Source organism: Botrytis byssoidea, assembly GCF_014898295.1.
Source record: "Botrytis byssoidea strain MUCL 94 chromosome Unknown BBYS_007, whole genome shotgun sequence".
Taxonomy (NCBI): domain Eukaryota; kingdom Fungi; phylum Ascomycota; class Leotiomycetes; order Helotiales; family Sclerotiniaceae; genus Botrytis; species Botrytis byssoidea.
This window is the reverse complement of record NW_024065848.1, coordinates 1,855,981-1,869,026: the sequence shown is the minus strand read 5'-3', so window position 1 is coordinate 1,869,026 and position 13,046 is coordinate 1,855,981. Positions and strand designations below refer to the sequence as shown.

The 13,046-nt window shown below is 35.0% G+C and overlaps 4 protein-coding genes across 4 annotated transcripts; 2 read left to right on the top strand and 2 right to left on the bottom strand.

Annotated features, from left to right (window-relative positions):
• Positions 1 to 390: 390 nt before the first annotated feature.
• EAE97_004617 (uncharacterized protein) lies at positions 391 to 1,257 on the bottom strand (the record flags this gene model as incomplete). The annotated part of the gene is made up of 2 exons (XM_038875129.1): positions 391 to 1,023; positions 1,174 to 1,257. 2 exons carry the CDS (start codon positions 1,255 to 1,257, stop codon positions 391 to 393), a joined length of 717 nt encoding a protein of 238 aa, XP_038734573.1.
• Positions 1,258 to 2,700: 1,443 nt separating this feature from the next.
• EAE97_004616 (uncharacterized protein) lies at positions 2,701 to 3,701 on the top strand (the record flags this gene model as incomplete). Its single annotated transcript, XM_038875128.1, has 2 exons — positions 2,701 to 3,218; positions 3,323 to 3,701. The coding sequence occupies exons 1-2, from the start codon at positions 3,076 to 3,078 to the stop codon at positions 3,699 to 3,701; spliced, it is 522 nt and encodes a 173-aa protein (XP_038734572.1). The 5' UTR covers positions 2,701 to 3,075.
• Positions 3,702 to 4,632: 931 nt separating this feature from the next.
• Positions 4,633 to 6,256, bottom strand: EAE97_004615 (uncharacterized protein). Its single transcript, XM_038875127.1, has 2 exons — positions 5,343 to 6,256; positions 4,633 to 5,272 (listed from the first exon to the last, which is right to left on the bottom strand). Exons 1-2 carry the CDS (start codon positions 5,897 to 5,899, stop codon positions 4,708 to 4,710), a joined length of 1,122 nt encoding a protein of 373 aa, XP_038734571.1. The 5' UTR covers positions 5,900 to 6,256; the 3' UTR covers positions 4,633 to 4,707.
• Positions 6,257 to 6,850: 594 nt separating this feature from the next.
• On the top strand, positions 6,851 to 8,188 carry EAE97_004614 (uncharacterized protein; the record flags this gene model as incomplete). The annotated part of the gene is made up of 3 exons (XM_038875126.1): positions 6,851 to 6,955; positions 7,012 to 7,338; positions 7,388 to 8,188. The coding sequence occupies 3 exons, from the start codon at positions 6,851 to 6,853 to the stop codon at positions 8,186 to 8,188; spliced, it is 1,233 nt and encodes a 410-aa protein (XP_038734570.1).
• Positions 8,189 to 13,046: the final 4,858 nt, after the last annotated feature.

Sequence of the window (13,046 nt, the reverse complement as noted above, 5' to 3'; positions counted from 1 at the left end):
CGGAAAATACAATTCTATGGAATTACATGGATTTTGATGAAATTGTGACTGAGTTATCATGGTGATTATTTCTTTGTGACATGATGTGAAGTGCGAAATCAAGTAAGCAGCTGAAAGATTAGATCTTGAGGTCACCATCGTGTTGCGCGTTTGATGGCCCAGAAACCATTTCCTGCATATTCGAGCGGTATCAAGACTGTAATCATCTCTATCAAGTCTGGAAAGATTTCATTGAAAAATTAATCCATTCATTCATTGGTTTCAATTATTAGCCACCCTAAAACATGATCACCCCATTTCATCACATCGTAGCAAAGTTTCATACCCGATCCGTCCAATTCTTCCGTCCCCACAAATTATTCTTGTTGTTCGATATAAACCCTTCAGCCCCTACAAGACAGCAACGACACCCAAAACCGCACCCATCAATCCTCCCACCATCTGAACACCCATAGTAGGCGCCGCATTTGTTGTAACCGAAGCGGGTGAACTTGTAGATGAAGATGCGGATGCAGATGCCGAGCTTCGTGCTGAAGAAACAGCTGCACTGGCCGAGCTGGACGCCGAAGAGATGACTGAACTGACTGAGCTCGATGCGGAAGAAATCGCTGAACTGATTGCTCCTCCGGGATTCGACGACTTTAATGCAGTACCGGTCGCGCTTGCAGTAGACGATACGCTGGTGTTGGTGAGAATGCTCACAACGCCACCTGGATTGCTAGAGCTTAATGCACTTCCTGTCGCGCTTACATCTGCCGTTGTGGAGCTTGCGAGACCGCCCGGATTCTCAGATGTGATGGCTTGGGTGGTAACGCTTCCCGTGATTGCGGTAGCAGGGGCGCTGAATGATGAGCATAGAGCGAAGCCTACGCTCGCGGCAGACGCGAGTTCGTCGACGTTACACGCGGAGATGAGACAGGGTGTTACGGCGGTTTGGATGGCGGCTTGCGCGGTGCCGCATTGGCAGGCTTGGTCGGTGGCGCCACAGCCGGCGACGGAGATGGCGCTTTGGAGACAGGAGACCTGGTGGGTGGGTTAATGTGGAGGGAAATATATCTATGGAGGGGGGGATGGAAAGTGTAGAGGGAGAGGGAGCGAAAGGAGAGAAGATAGAATAGATGATGAGTAGTGAATTTGGATGGAGAGGGGAGAGGCGTAGCAAATGAAACTTACAGCGCAAGCAGGTTCAGCACCGAAATTCTGTGCAGAGACAGCGATGAAAGTACCTGCGATGGAGAAAGCGGCCGAGAATTTCATCTTGATAATAATCTTATTGTACTGAAATTTCGATCGTTCTTTCGATAGTTCTTTTTGTTATCTTGTGATAGATTGTTTATTGGGATATCTCTTCAATCAATCGATCTCGAAGAATCCAACCTGTTGCGTTACCTCTCAAATCAATGACTTGATCCAAACAACAGTGAATGAATAGATATCGAAACGCGCAAACGACAATCAAGAAATAATCACAAAGACCAAATTGAACATTTCCCACAAGACGATAGCGATAGGGACCTTTTTAACTGTCCAAACACGAAAGCTACCCTAGCCTAGCACGCCTCACTGCGGGGAAAGGTGATGAACAGGGAAGCACTTGCCGTTCCATCATCATGCAGGTTTTATATATAGATTGACGATGTTCTTGGATGGAATAGGAAGCTCGAATTAGGTTTTGTGGTTGGAGGTCCGGCTATTGTTTCTAGGGTATGTATTTTTGAGGGGTTTTTTATTTGATAGGTTGGGATGGGTTGGGCTAGGAAGGTTAGGTAGTTGGGTATTGGATTTTGGGAGGACTGTGCGATTGGGAGATGGAGTGTTATTAGTGATTTATCGGGAATAGGTACTTACGAAGTTATTTTGTGGAAAGCCACGAGTATTCTGGATTGTTGGGATGGGTATTGAAGAGGGATTGATTCGTTACTGTGAGGTACGAGGAAGCTACGAGAAAGGTACGATCGATGTCTTTTGATATTGATATTGATATTGATATCTTGGCAATCTTTCCCGGAGAATCCACTCATAAACCAGCGGAATTCATTAACACACGTGACACGATACAGTACGAGTACAGTACGGTACGGTAGGTACATCGATGCCCCGCCCCAGAGATCCCCATCCAGTCACAGCAAGTAAATAGATACCTGGGTATTTCAGCGCAGGACCCATCACGATCAACATGATCTCTCCAGTAACCTTATCAAGCACGCGTTTTCTTGATCCGATTCCTCTACTACGTGTCTCCTATTCCATTCAACCTTCCTCTCTTGAAATGGCTCCCATCAATAAAGAAGAAAAACTTGAAACCTTAAAACATGCACCTCCTCAAGATGGTAATTCGGGCCAGCTATCTTGGCGGAGTCTGTGATTCACACGTGGCGTTGTTCGGTGTGCACCCAGCCATCTTTTGGTGTTGGCAATCTTACACTATCGTGTTTGCTTGCGATGGTATGGTATGCAGAGATGGTGAGGAAAGATGGTGAAATGGTGGCAGGTGAGGGGGGTTTTAATTCGTCGTTCGTGTTTGCGTTCCGGATGATGATTGGTGGGTATGGGTAGATCCTTGGATATTCTACTGGTAGGTATAAATCAATTTCTTAAATGCTCTGAATTCACAAGTAGTTATTTGCTGAAACTTGGAAAGTGCAAGAAAGTGTAAAATAATGAGGTGATGTGGATACATATATATGAATGCGACAAGTTGTCGTGAGATTTAGAGATTACGATATTTCAATCAGATTCAATTGCTCAAATGACACCGAATAACTTCAATATTTCAGAACTTTGGGTGGTCAGATTCAATTCAGATTGTTAGACGCAATCCAAGAAAAGATCCGGCTAGAATACCACCGCTATGAGGTGGACAATAGTGCGGATTCGATTTTGTCCATTCTAACGATCTAAGTTAATGTAACTAATAAATCGTCGCTTTCCATCAAATCTATTTTCGGGACCTTAGCAATCGAGTAGTACTCATCCTAATATCAACATCAACCAGTACTGCCCTGCATCATCATGTGATGTTAATGGAGAGCACAGCCTCCCTAAGCACATCTGACCTCTTGACGTCGTAAGCAGATGTTGTTGGTGATTTCTGCGCAGCTTTGTTCTTTCTTGGCATCTAGCTCCGTGGCTATCTCTGGCTCTTGCTTCTATGATATCGCTGCTTTCTTCCTCGACAACATGTCTCTCATCCTTCCCGCTCTGAAGCTCAACGACCGGTACGCATTCTTCTGACTCTTTTCTTCCGTGTATTCATCCCCATCAAGTTCGATAGAAGGAATAGGAATATCTGGATCTAACACCATCTATCCCAAGTTCATAGTATCTTCTTCGCCTGGACCAATATTCATTCCTGGCGAGCAAGTCTCCTCATCAGTCTCAATAGAGGCAATAGCAATATCTGGATCACTTATTTCCTCACCACACCCAACTCCACACCCCTTTCCTTTCTTACACTCATACCCACTCTCAAGCAACAAAACTCCCCAGATTCCTCCCCTTCGACATATAAACACCCCCTCCCTCTGGCTCTCCAAACATTCACATCCCACCAAACATCGAAAATTACATCCACACTGCTCACATCCCCCACACACTTCCCCTGCACAAACCCTCCGTCTATACCAAAGCCCCTATACCTCCCAGGAAATCTCATCCTTTCCGCAAACGCAAAACCATATGCTCGTCTCATATCTTCATAAGCACAAAGACGTATGTATTAGCTATAATTTCCCTCTACACTTTGAAATCATACAAGTAACAGTAATGGGTACACATACTTTCGCGCCATAGAGATTTATCTGCGACGTACATTAAGAATGCTCCGTACGCAGCCGCACCAGCATAGTGTCTCGCAAGGTGAGTGTGTCTGGAGTTCCACATCTTGTTATATTGATGCGTTGCTATGCTTTGGCTTTGGGATTCCAAGGTCCAGTGAGGACGCCAGTTGTATTGTGGATGGTAGTGAAGGGTTTGGGTTCGCTTTTTGAGGGGTTGGGTTTAGGGTTTTTGGATATGGTGTGTGATAGTTGCTTTGCTTTATAGGCTTGTGATGTTTGTTGTTCCGTTTTTGAGAGAGGAGAGCTGGTGAGATTTATTTATCTTTTATTCTATACGCGTTAAAGTCTTGATATCTCGAGGAAACAAACGAAAAGGTCAGAAGTTTTGGATGAGGATACCCTTTATATCTTCAATTTCCGAATACCTGTTTGATGTTGCAAGAGGTTATCGGTGAATGTTTCCGAGCTCGAGTTTCTAACTTCAATTCACTTGGTCCAGTTGTCCATATATATTCTCTCGATCCGAGATGAATGCCCCCAAAGAACTCACACGCTCCGAATGATTCATCTTGCATGATAGCTGGATAAAAATTCCAGTGAAAGTGAGATCTGTCGTTCAGAAGATTCTTTTCTGGAACCATCGCTTTATGCGTCAAGGTGTCTGTAGCAAACTTTTCACTACCGTAAGCCACGTTTCAACAGCATAATATCGGTGAAAATTATCCAAGAACTAGTACCTCTTCCTTTCATATTTGTTGTCAATCTGGATACAAACAAAGTCGGTCAAAAATTGATGACATGCGTCTTTTTGTCTATATATACTTTTGTAGAGACCAGACAAATACTTGAATAATCTTGCAGACGAAGGAATATTATTAGTGATAGAGCTATTTAAAGTGATTAATTAACAAGACTTCTCAACGCTTGTTTATGACAGCGATATTACCACTTTCCTAGCAGAAACCCCTTTCCTTTGTACTTCTATTCCCTTTTCTACAGATTCCAAACCATTCCCAACAACCATAGCCTCAGGAGCGGCAGCAAAAACACCTTTCTCCAACGCTTTCGAAAGAAAATCCCCAAAAATTGCCTTGCCTATGTCATTCATTGCCACAGTTGAGCCTTCAACGAATGCGCTGTCAATTCCTCTGACAATCTTCTTAATTTGGTTAGTAATTATCCAAGGAACGAATGTACAGATAACTTTCGGAAGTATGAATCTTTTTGGTAGTGGAAATGGTACGGGATAAGTCATCATAGAAAGGAACTTCCTCCCTTTACACTTATTGAGAATATCCATGCATGCATCGGCAGATCCTTGTCCTATGGAAATTGCACCGGCGGTAGTCTTGCCGTTAAATGCATTTATAATATCAGCAATGGCAGTCTTGCTGTTGTAATCAAAGACTTGACTTGCACCAAGTTTCTTTAAAAGGTCGAAGTTTCTGGGAGATGATGTAGAAAAGACATCGTAACCTGCTGCGACGGCTAATCTAAGGCTTATTGTTAATATGATATCATTAAGGGAATGAGGGGGATAACAAAGGCAGGATTGAAACTTACTGTATAGCGTTGACGCCAACACTGGTTGAACCACCCCAAATAAGTACAGTCTCTCCCGTTGATTTTGGCGACAAAGATGGCAATCCTAGCGCCAACTGGTCCTTTTGGAAAAGCCCTGCAGCTGCGGTAGAAAGTGCCAAAGGTATTACACAAGCTTGTTCATAAGATAGTGTATGAGGAATGTGCGAAGTCATATTATCCAAAAGGACAGTATAGAGTTGAAAACCACTTTGCGTCAGGACATTGGATGATTCCGTGAGACCCATTGCCATACCTGCAACACGATCTCCAACCTTAAATCGTGTAACTTCGGGGCCAATTTCAACCACTTCTCCCGACACATCATATCCAGGAATGCATGGATATTTCACCCACGGAAATATAAAGCTGCCCATATCTTGCTTAATCCAATCTACCGGGTTCACGGCAACAGCTCCGTTTTTCACGACAATTTCATTCTTCAAAGGTCGAGTATAAGGCGCAGGTCTCACCTCCAGCTTGCCAGACAGTTCCAACCATAATGCGGAATTTGAGGGGGGATTCATTGAGGAAGACATGCTAGTGGGACGTCTGAGCGAGGAGAGGACCTAAAGTTTCTGGATGTGATGGATGCCGATTTTGACGGAGATGATGGGTATAAATCTGCGACTGAGTACCTAGTATCAAGGGCTGATTGATTTGAGAAAGAGATGTGCTAAGAACTGATTGCCTATCCTCAAAACAAGCATACAATGAAAGATACTTATACCCATTCTTTACCATCGCTGCGGACTCCCAACCATCAACATGAGTGGAGAATTCCATTCCATTTTGTCCGATTCTCCACCCAAATTACAACTTCTGTGTGAAATCCTTCAGACATCGTTGGCAGATAATGTTATCATTCTATCACAAAGCGAGATGAAGTTAGTATGTGTAGAAAGCGAGAGCGAAATGCGAAGAACGTGTGTGGGGACATTTTAAAGTTTTAGTGGAACTAGATTGAGGGCTGGATTACTATGATTTGATTGGTTCAATGGCCAAAATAGCTTAGGGTAGAATTGTAATTGCGAATGAAGGTTAGCGTCCCATGACTTATCCGAAGCTTACTAGGTATTTGTTTATCCGACTCCGAAGAATGCATATGGGAGACCGCCAGACTGGGAAAAACGTGAGAGAATCCACCTTCGACTTCAAGATCTTCTGGTACCTTGTCGAGCTTTTTTATATGTTATGCAGATCTGGAATTTATCGAATATTATTGAAATTCGATGCTGGTCGTAGAATACCATTACGGCTTGCCTGGTTGACGATTGACCTAATATGAACTTTAACCCCTTTCATTCCCTTATCACCGTGTGACTCGTCCAAACAAGCTACTATCTCGCAGGATATCCATAGGCAGCATATCGCGAACAGCCCATGCTCCTCCTTCTCTTTCCAGAACTTACACTGTCTCTTGGGTCATTCAATAGAGTCTCTATCTTTCAGGGCCTTACGCTTGATAAATCTTCAATTACTCTAGAGCCATGACAATACCCTCCTCAATCTCCGGAAAAGTCACGCACCGGAAGATAAGACCACATAAAAAATCACGTAGTGGTTGTGGAAACTGTAAGTTGAGAAAAGTCAAGGTATGTCCAAATTCTTGTCCCATCTCAAGGGAATATGTTTAACTGGTCGCCTGCAGTGCGATGAGGATAGACCCAAGTGTAAACGGTGTACAGAATTTAATGTTCTCTGCAATTACGACAACCAAACTTCAGCACTTCAACTACTTGAGAAGTCTTTTACCTTCGAGACTCTCCAGCACAGACTTCCCTATTCATTAAATCAAACAGTCCCAAGCTTTATTAGTTCGCGGCTGAAGACTCCCGGAAAGATTGACGTATACGATTTGAGCGACCAAGAACATTTGGAGTTATTGAACAAATTTCAAACGAGAACTGTTTACTCTATAACAACGAGTAGGAACCTTCAAATATATCAAAATGAGTTTATCAAGCTATCGTGTCTGGTGTGTTGAAACATAAAATTTCCACTGATCTTCTGCTGACCCACTACAGCATCCATACTTGATGCACGCTCTACTCACATTTACGCTAATGCATGACCGACACATCTCTATTGAGCACAGTATAAGAATGTCTTCTCGGGAATCTTTTCATTGGTGTCAAAGTGTATCATTATTCAGCAAAAAATTGGCATCCGGATCAATCGAATCTTCATCAGAACGCGATGCTTTATGGGCAACTTCCGTTCTTCTTGGTATAATTGCATTTTGCAATATTGAAGCAGCGAGTCCAGAAGAAGCTTGGCCTTTGAAACCACCTTCATCTCTAGATCTGAATTGGTTAACGATGAGCTATGGGAAGTCTGAAATTTGGAAATTGGGTCTGGACCAAAATGCGAGCGCATTTAAGACATTGATGGCGCCGTCTTTTGAAACGATATCACAATCCTCGCACATTCGTCTTGAGACATTGCCCCAAGCTTTCGTCATCCTTTTGAATTTGCATCCCAGTTCCGGATCACATGATAACCCCTATCATCTTGCTGCAACTTTATTATCGGATATCATCGATCTTGATGATCCCATTACCGTAATTCTGAAGTTTTGGACCTTTATCAGCAGTATGCATCCGCAATACAAAAGATTACTCTTACAAAAAGAACCTCGCGCTCTCTTGTTGCAAGCTTATTGGTTTGGGAAAGTTTGTCAATTTCCACATTGGTGGATTTGGAGGCGTGTATCACTGGAATGTCAGGCTATCTGCATATATTTGGAAACTTTCCACAGATATGAGTCGGATATTCAGACACTGCTGGTCTACCCAAAGATGATGTCTGGGCTGAATTATTACTGAATTATGAGTTGAGGTGGCTTCACTAATCTATTTTTAGAGATTCTGAGAGTCATCCTGACTGTGTTTGTGACGCATAGATGTCGATGGTCATGTGCTAACTATTAATTAATATTCTTCAAACACCACGATAGCATTTCATCAACTTCACTGTCTTTCCCATCGTGACTGTCTTTTCTCTTCCTCCAACAAAATTTTGCAATTCCCTCTTCACAATATTGTCTGCAAGTCAGGGCGCATCCGAAACCACTCGATTTTGAATGCTGTTTTTCTTCTCGATCTACTTGAAGACTACCAAGTGAGGCTTTATGGATATTTTGTGTCTAGGGAAACTTGCTATCTCGGAAATTCCTTTGCCCATAATTTTGAGATTGGATATCAACGAATTATCTTCAATTCGCATTTTTATATCGATAACTACTTAATAACGGCGAAGCGCAAAACCAGAAGGAGGCAGAGTATTCTAGAGCGGCCTTATTGCTCATCGAACTCCATTACCTTCTAGCAATTTTCCTTCGATTCATACAACCAGTCGTCAGTCATTCGAAATAGAGTCACTTGTCCTTGTTTCCCCCATGCGCTTTTCATGATGAAGGCCGATATCTTTTATCTTCGCTAAGTGTAAGGGGGCCAAAGTCGATCTCTTGGGACAACACCTCTATCATTTTTCTTTTCGAGGCACCTTGCTCTCTTTCTGTTGTTTCCTATTCTCTCTGACGTTTCGTTGTTTCTCCTTGTTCCCTCTTTGTCCTCTTATCTTTGACCCTTTAAAGTCTTACCCTCGACTAAAGTTAATATCATCACCAACATCACGCCATCACACCTGAAGACGCCAAAGCCCAAGCTGTTAATACGAATATTCTGCATCCACATTCAATTCGAGATCTTAGAAAACCTTGTCCACAACAATGTGTTTCAATCCAGGCAAAGCTTCAAAAGGCAGCTGCAATAATTCAGTCACTTCTAACCCAACTCCTGTTCTTCGACATGAAATTAGTGGCTGGGTGTGTTGTTGTTGTGGCCTAGATAACGGAGGAGATTGTGTTTGGTGTGCGAGATGTACTCATTATACAGTCAATTGTGTTTCTTGCTTTTCCTATTAAGTAACCCTCAGTATTGGGTGCTTGAAATGGAGAGTTCGAGGTAACAACGACTGACAGTTTTAGTGCAGGATCACTAATCAGTTGGTCTAATGAAATTTCAGTTTAAATCAATTTAATAAACTTTAAAATACTTATGAGTTCTCGAACGATATAACGTGTTTTATCATTATGTGGGCCATATCATTATGTGAGCCATTTTCACCTTAATTATTATCTCTTTATTTTAATATATGATTTATTAATAATTTATTATGAAAACGATTAATAAAGAAGCACAAATCATTTTAGTTATTAAAACTATTTAAAAAAACAAAAAATTAAGCATTCAAAAAACTACTAAACTATATAATATTCCACATACAATAATTCAATATAGAATAGATGGTTTTATTTCTTATATAGAATATTAACACAAAATCTATAAAATTACAAAATTGAAAAAAGAAAATGATTATTTAATATATAATTGATATAGATAATAAAGAGTTTCTATCTAAATTTAAAAATATAAAAAATATAATAAATCATATTCTCAAATCGAAAAATACAAAATATATTGAAAAGCTTTAAATATATCAATTTGTAAAATATTAAATCGAATTAAAAATACATTTTAATTGTATTTATAATTTTCAAAAAGTTTTTTACAAAAATTCTAAGTTTATTAAAAAATGATTTTGATTAATTTCGAATATATAAGCAAAATATAATATTCTCGACTATAATTTCTATAATTTTAATAAAACAAACTTTATAATAAATATAATATACCCCGAAATAATAGTAATTAATACTAAACGGAATGATAAAAGCAAGGTAATATAATTAGATAATAAAGAATGAGCTACAGTAATTATATATAGTAATAAAAAAAATGAAATTATATCTCCATTTTTAATAATTTAAGAATAGATTTATTTTTCTAATTAGTATATCAAAACTGATTTTTCTATGGATTAGGTTATTAAACCTATATCTAATAGATAAACAAATAATAAAATAGATTTAGAATAATTGAAATATTTTAATAAATATATTAAAAATCGAAAAAAGAGTAAATATCGAATATTAATATTAAATAAATATAAAAACTATAAATTAAGAGTTTTTCAATGTCACGGCGCCAACTATATGTTCTGTAGTTGCCTTCGTGCCTCAGGCATAGACCACTAGCATGCCCTATCTCTTATAAGTAGAAACTTACTTTTCCATAGCTCTTCTATCCTTATATATAATATAAATCTTTACCTATATTCTAATAATTTATATCATTTTTATAAAACTATTATAGCTTTATTTTAATTAAATTCCTATCAAAATCATAATTCAATTATATTAATCATATTTATTACTAATCTATTGTATATTCTAGTTATTATTATTCAGAAATTCTATAAGATTATTTTATAATTACAAAAGTATTCTGAAGATAGCTGATTAAATATTTATATTTGATCTATTTTCTATAGTTTCTTTTTTAAATTATATTCTCAATTCTATTAAAACTAATATCTTTTTATTTATAAATTTATTTAAAGATTATTGAATTAAAGAATATAATTAAAATATTGAAAATTATTATTTATAATAATTTATAAGTTTTATTTTATTAAAAATATTTTATTATTTTTAAAAAGTTTAGTAATAATAAATAAGATATTACAAAATATTAAAATTAATATATAATATTCTATAGTATAATTAATTATTATTTAATTATAAATTACAAAAATAATTGAAATTCTAAAAGATTATATTCCTTATCAATTTATTTTTTGACTTTATTTATACAAATAATCAGATATATTTCAATATAATTACTAATAACCTTATATAATTCCAATCTTTAGTTTCTAAATAATATATTATAATAAGCATTTAATATGAATTAATAAATAATATCAAACTCTTAATCTTTAGATAAGATCCTATAGATTATAATAAATATAAAATGAAAAAAATTCTATTTAATAATTTTATTACTAAATTCAAAATAGCTTACTATTAAATACAAGAAAACCATTAAATAATAAGTTATTAATCTCAAGTTTAAGATTTCATAAGAATTAATTGATATTTTGATTAATTATTTCAATAAACTCTTTTATTATATTGATTTATAAATAATTTAATAATAAAGTATTTATAATAATTTAAAAGAAAGATTTATCTTAATAATTAATAAAAGAATTAAGATATTAATTTTAATTATAAATAACCAAAATCTTATAATAGAAAGTAGACTATTATTATATTTTTTTTTATATCTGATTTCTTTAATAATCTTATGTAATTAAATACTATTTAATAAAATCAATATCCCCTATTTTATTATATTTAAGAATAATATATTAATCTTAGTCTCTATCTTTATTATAAGAAGTCTAATTATATTAAAAGTAATTATAAGAAAAAAGAATTAATAATATAAAATATAATATTAATATAAAATATACTTCTTATATTAATTATTTCTTAATAATTAATTAATATCAAAGCCCCAAATTCTATTATAATACTATTATTCTCTTATACCAGAATTCGTTTCTATCTATTAATCACTTTTTAGTTATATTATTATATTATATCTTTTCGATTCCCTTTAATCTTATTAAAAGATTAATCTAAAAGAATATATTAAGGAATTTATTTATTTGGAAAAGAATAAAAACTTAATTCTTTAATTAAATATATTAAAAGATTAATCTTAATTTATAATTACAAATCAAGGTTTTTTTATGGGAAATTTATCTTTAAAAATTAAAAGATATTAATCTAAGGGATTTTTATTATTTAGATTAATAATATAATAAATTCTTCTAAAAATCTTAATAAAAAATCTTCTTAATTTAAATAATTTTTTCCTTTATTATTATAGCAGTAATAGAGTTATAAGTATAGTTATTAATAAAAAAGTTTTTCGAAGCTTTAATATACTATAAATTATTTTCCCTATACGTTTTATTACGTTATTTCTAATTAATAAAAAACTTTTTATATTTTAGTTTTTAATATATATTTCTACTATATAAATTAATAATTATAAAGAAATTATTTATTCTATATTATTATGTTATTTAATTATAAAGTTCTATAATCTTAATGTTCTATAGCTTTTAATAGTATAATTTCTATTATTAATAATTAGTGATAATATTCAAATTTTATATTTATATATTGCTTAAGGTAATACTATTCTCTTAATTCTATAGTAATTATTATTTTTAATATAATTAATAATCAAAAGATAACTTTATTAAAAAATAATAAAATTATATTAATTAATTTTAAATCATTTTTATAAAAACTTATTTCAAAATTAGTTTTTATAAAGAAAATTATTAATAAAAGCTTTGAAAACACTTTGTTATTACTTTGAAATTAATCCACAATTCTTAAATCTATTAAGATTCCAAATATTCAAAAAAACTTTAATATTATTAATCTCAAAGTATTATTGAATTAAATCTATATTATATTTGTTATATTAATAGCAAAGCAAATATTTAGATTAAAATAATCCTAAATTAATTAATTTTAAAACCAATTTTAACTTAAATAATTACTAATTTTAGAATATATAGAAAATTATTATAAAACCAAAATATTCTATTTCTATTATATATATTAATATTACTAAATTCTTTAAACAAATTATTTAATATTCTATAAAATATTCAATTTAAAATGTAGAATATAAAGTTCTTTATAACTAATAGTTTTATATAATTCTGTAAGAATTAAAATACTTATATTAT

Excerpts from the sequence above, each read along its gene's own strand:
- EAE97_004615 (XM_038875127.1), bottom strand. The coding sequence starts at position 5,899 with ATGTCTTCCTCAATGAATCCCCCCTCAAATTCCGCATTATGGTTGGAA. Across the intron at positions 5,273-5,342 it reads GTTGGCGTCAACGCTATACA|ATTAGCCGTCGCAGCAGGTT; the intron begins GTAAGTTTCAAT and ends AATAAGCCTTAG.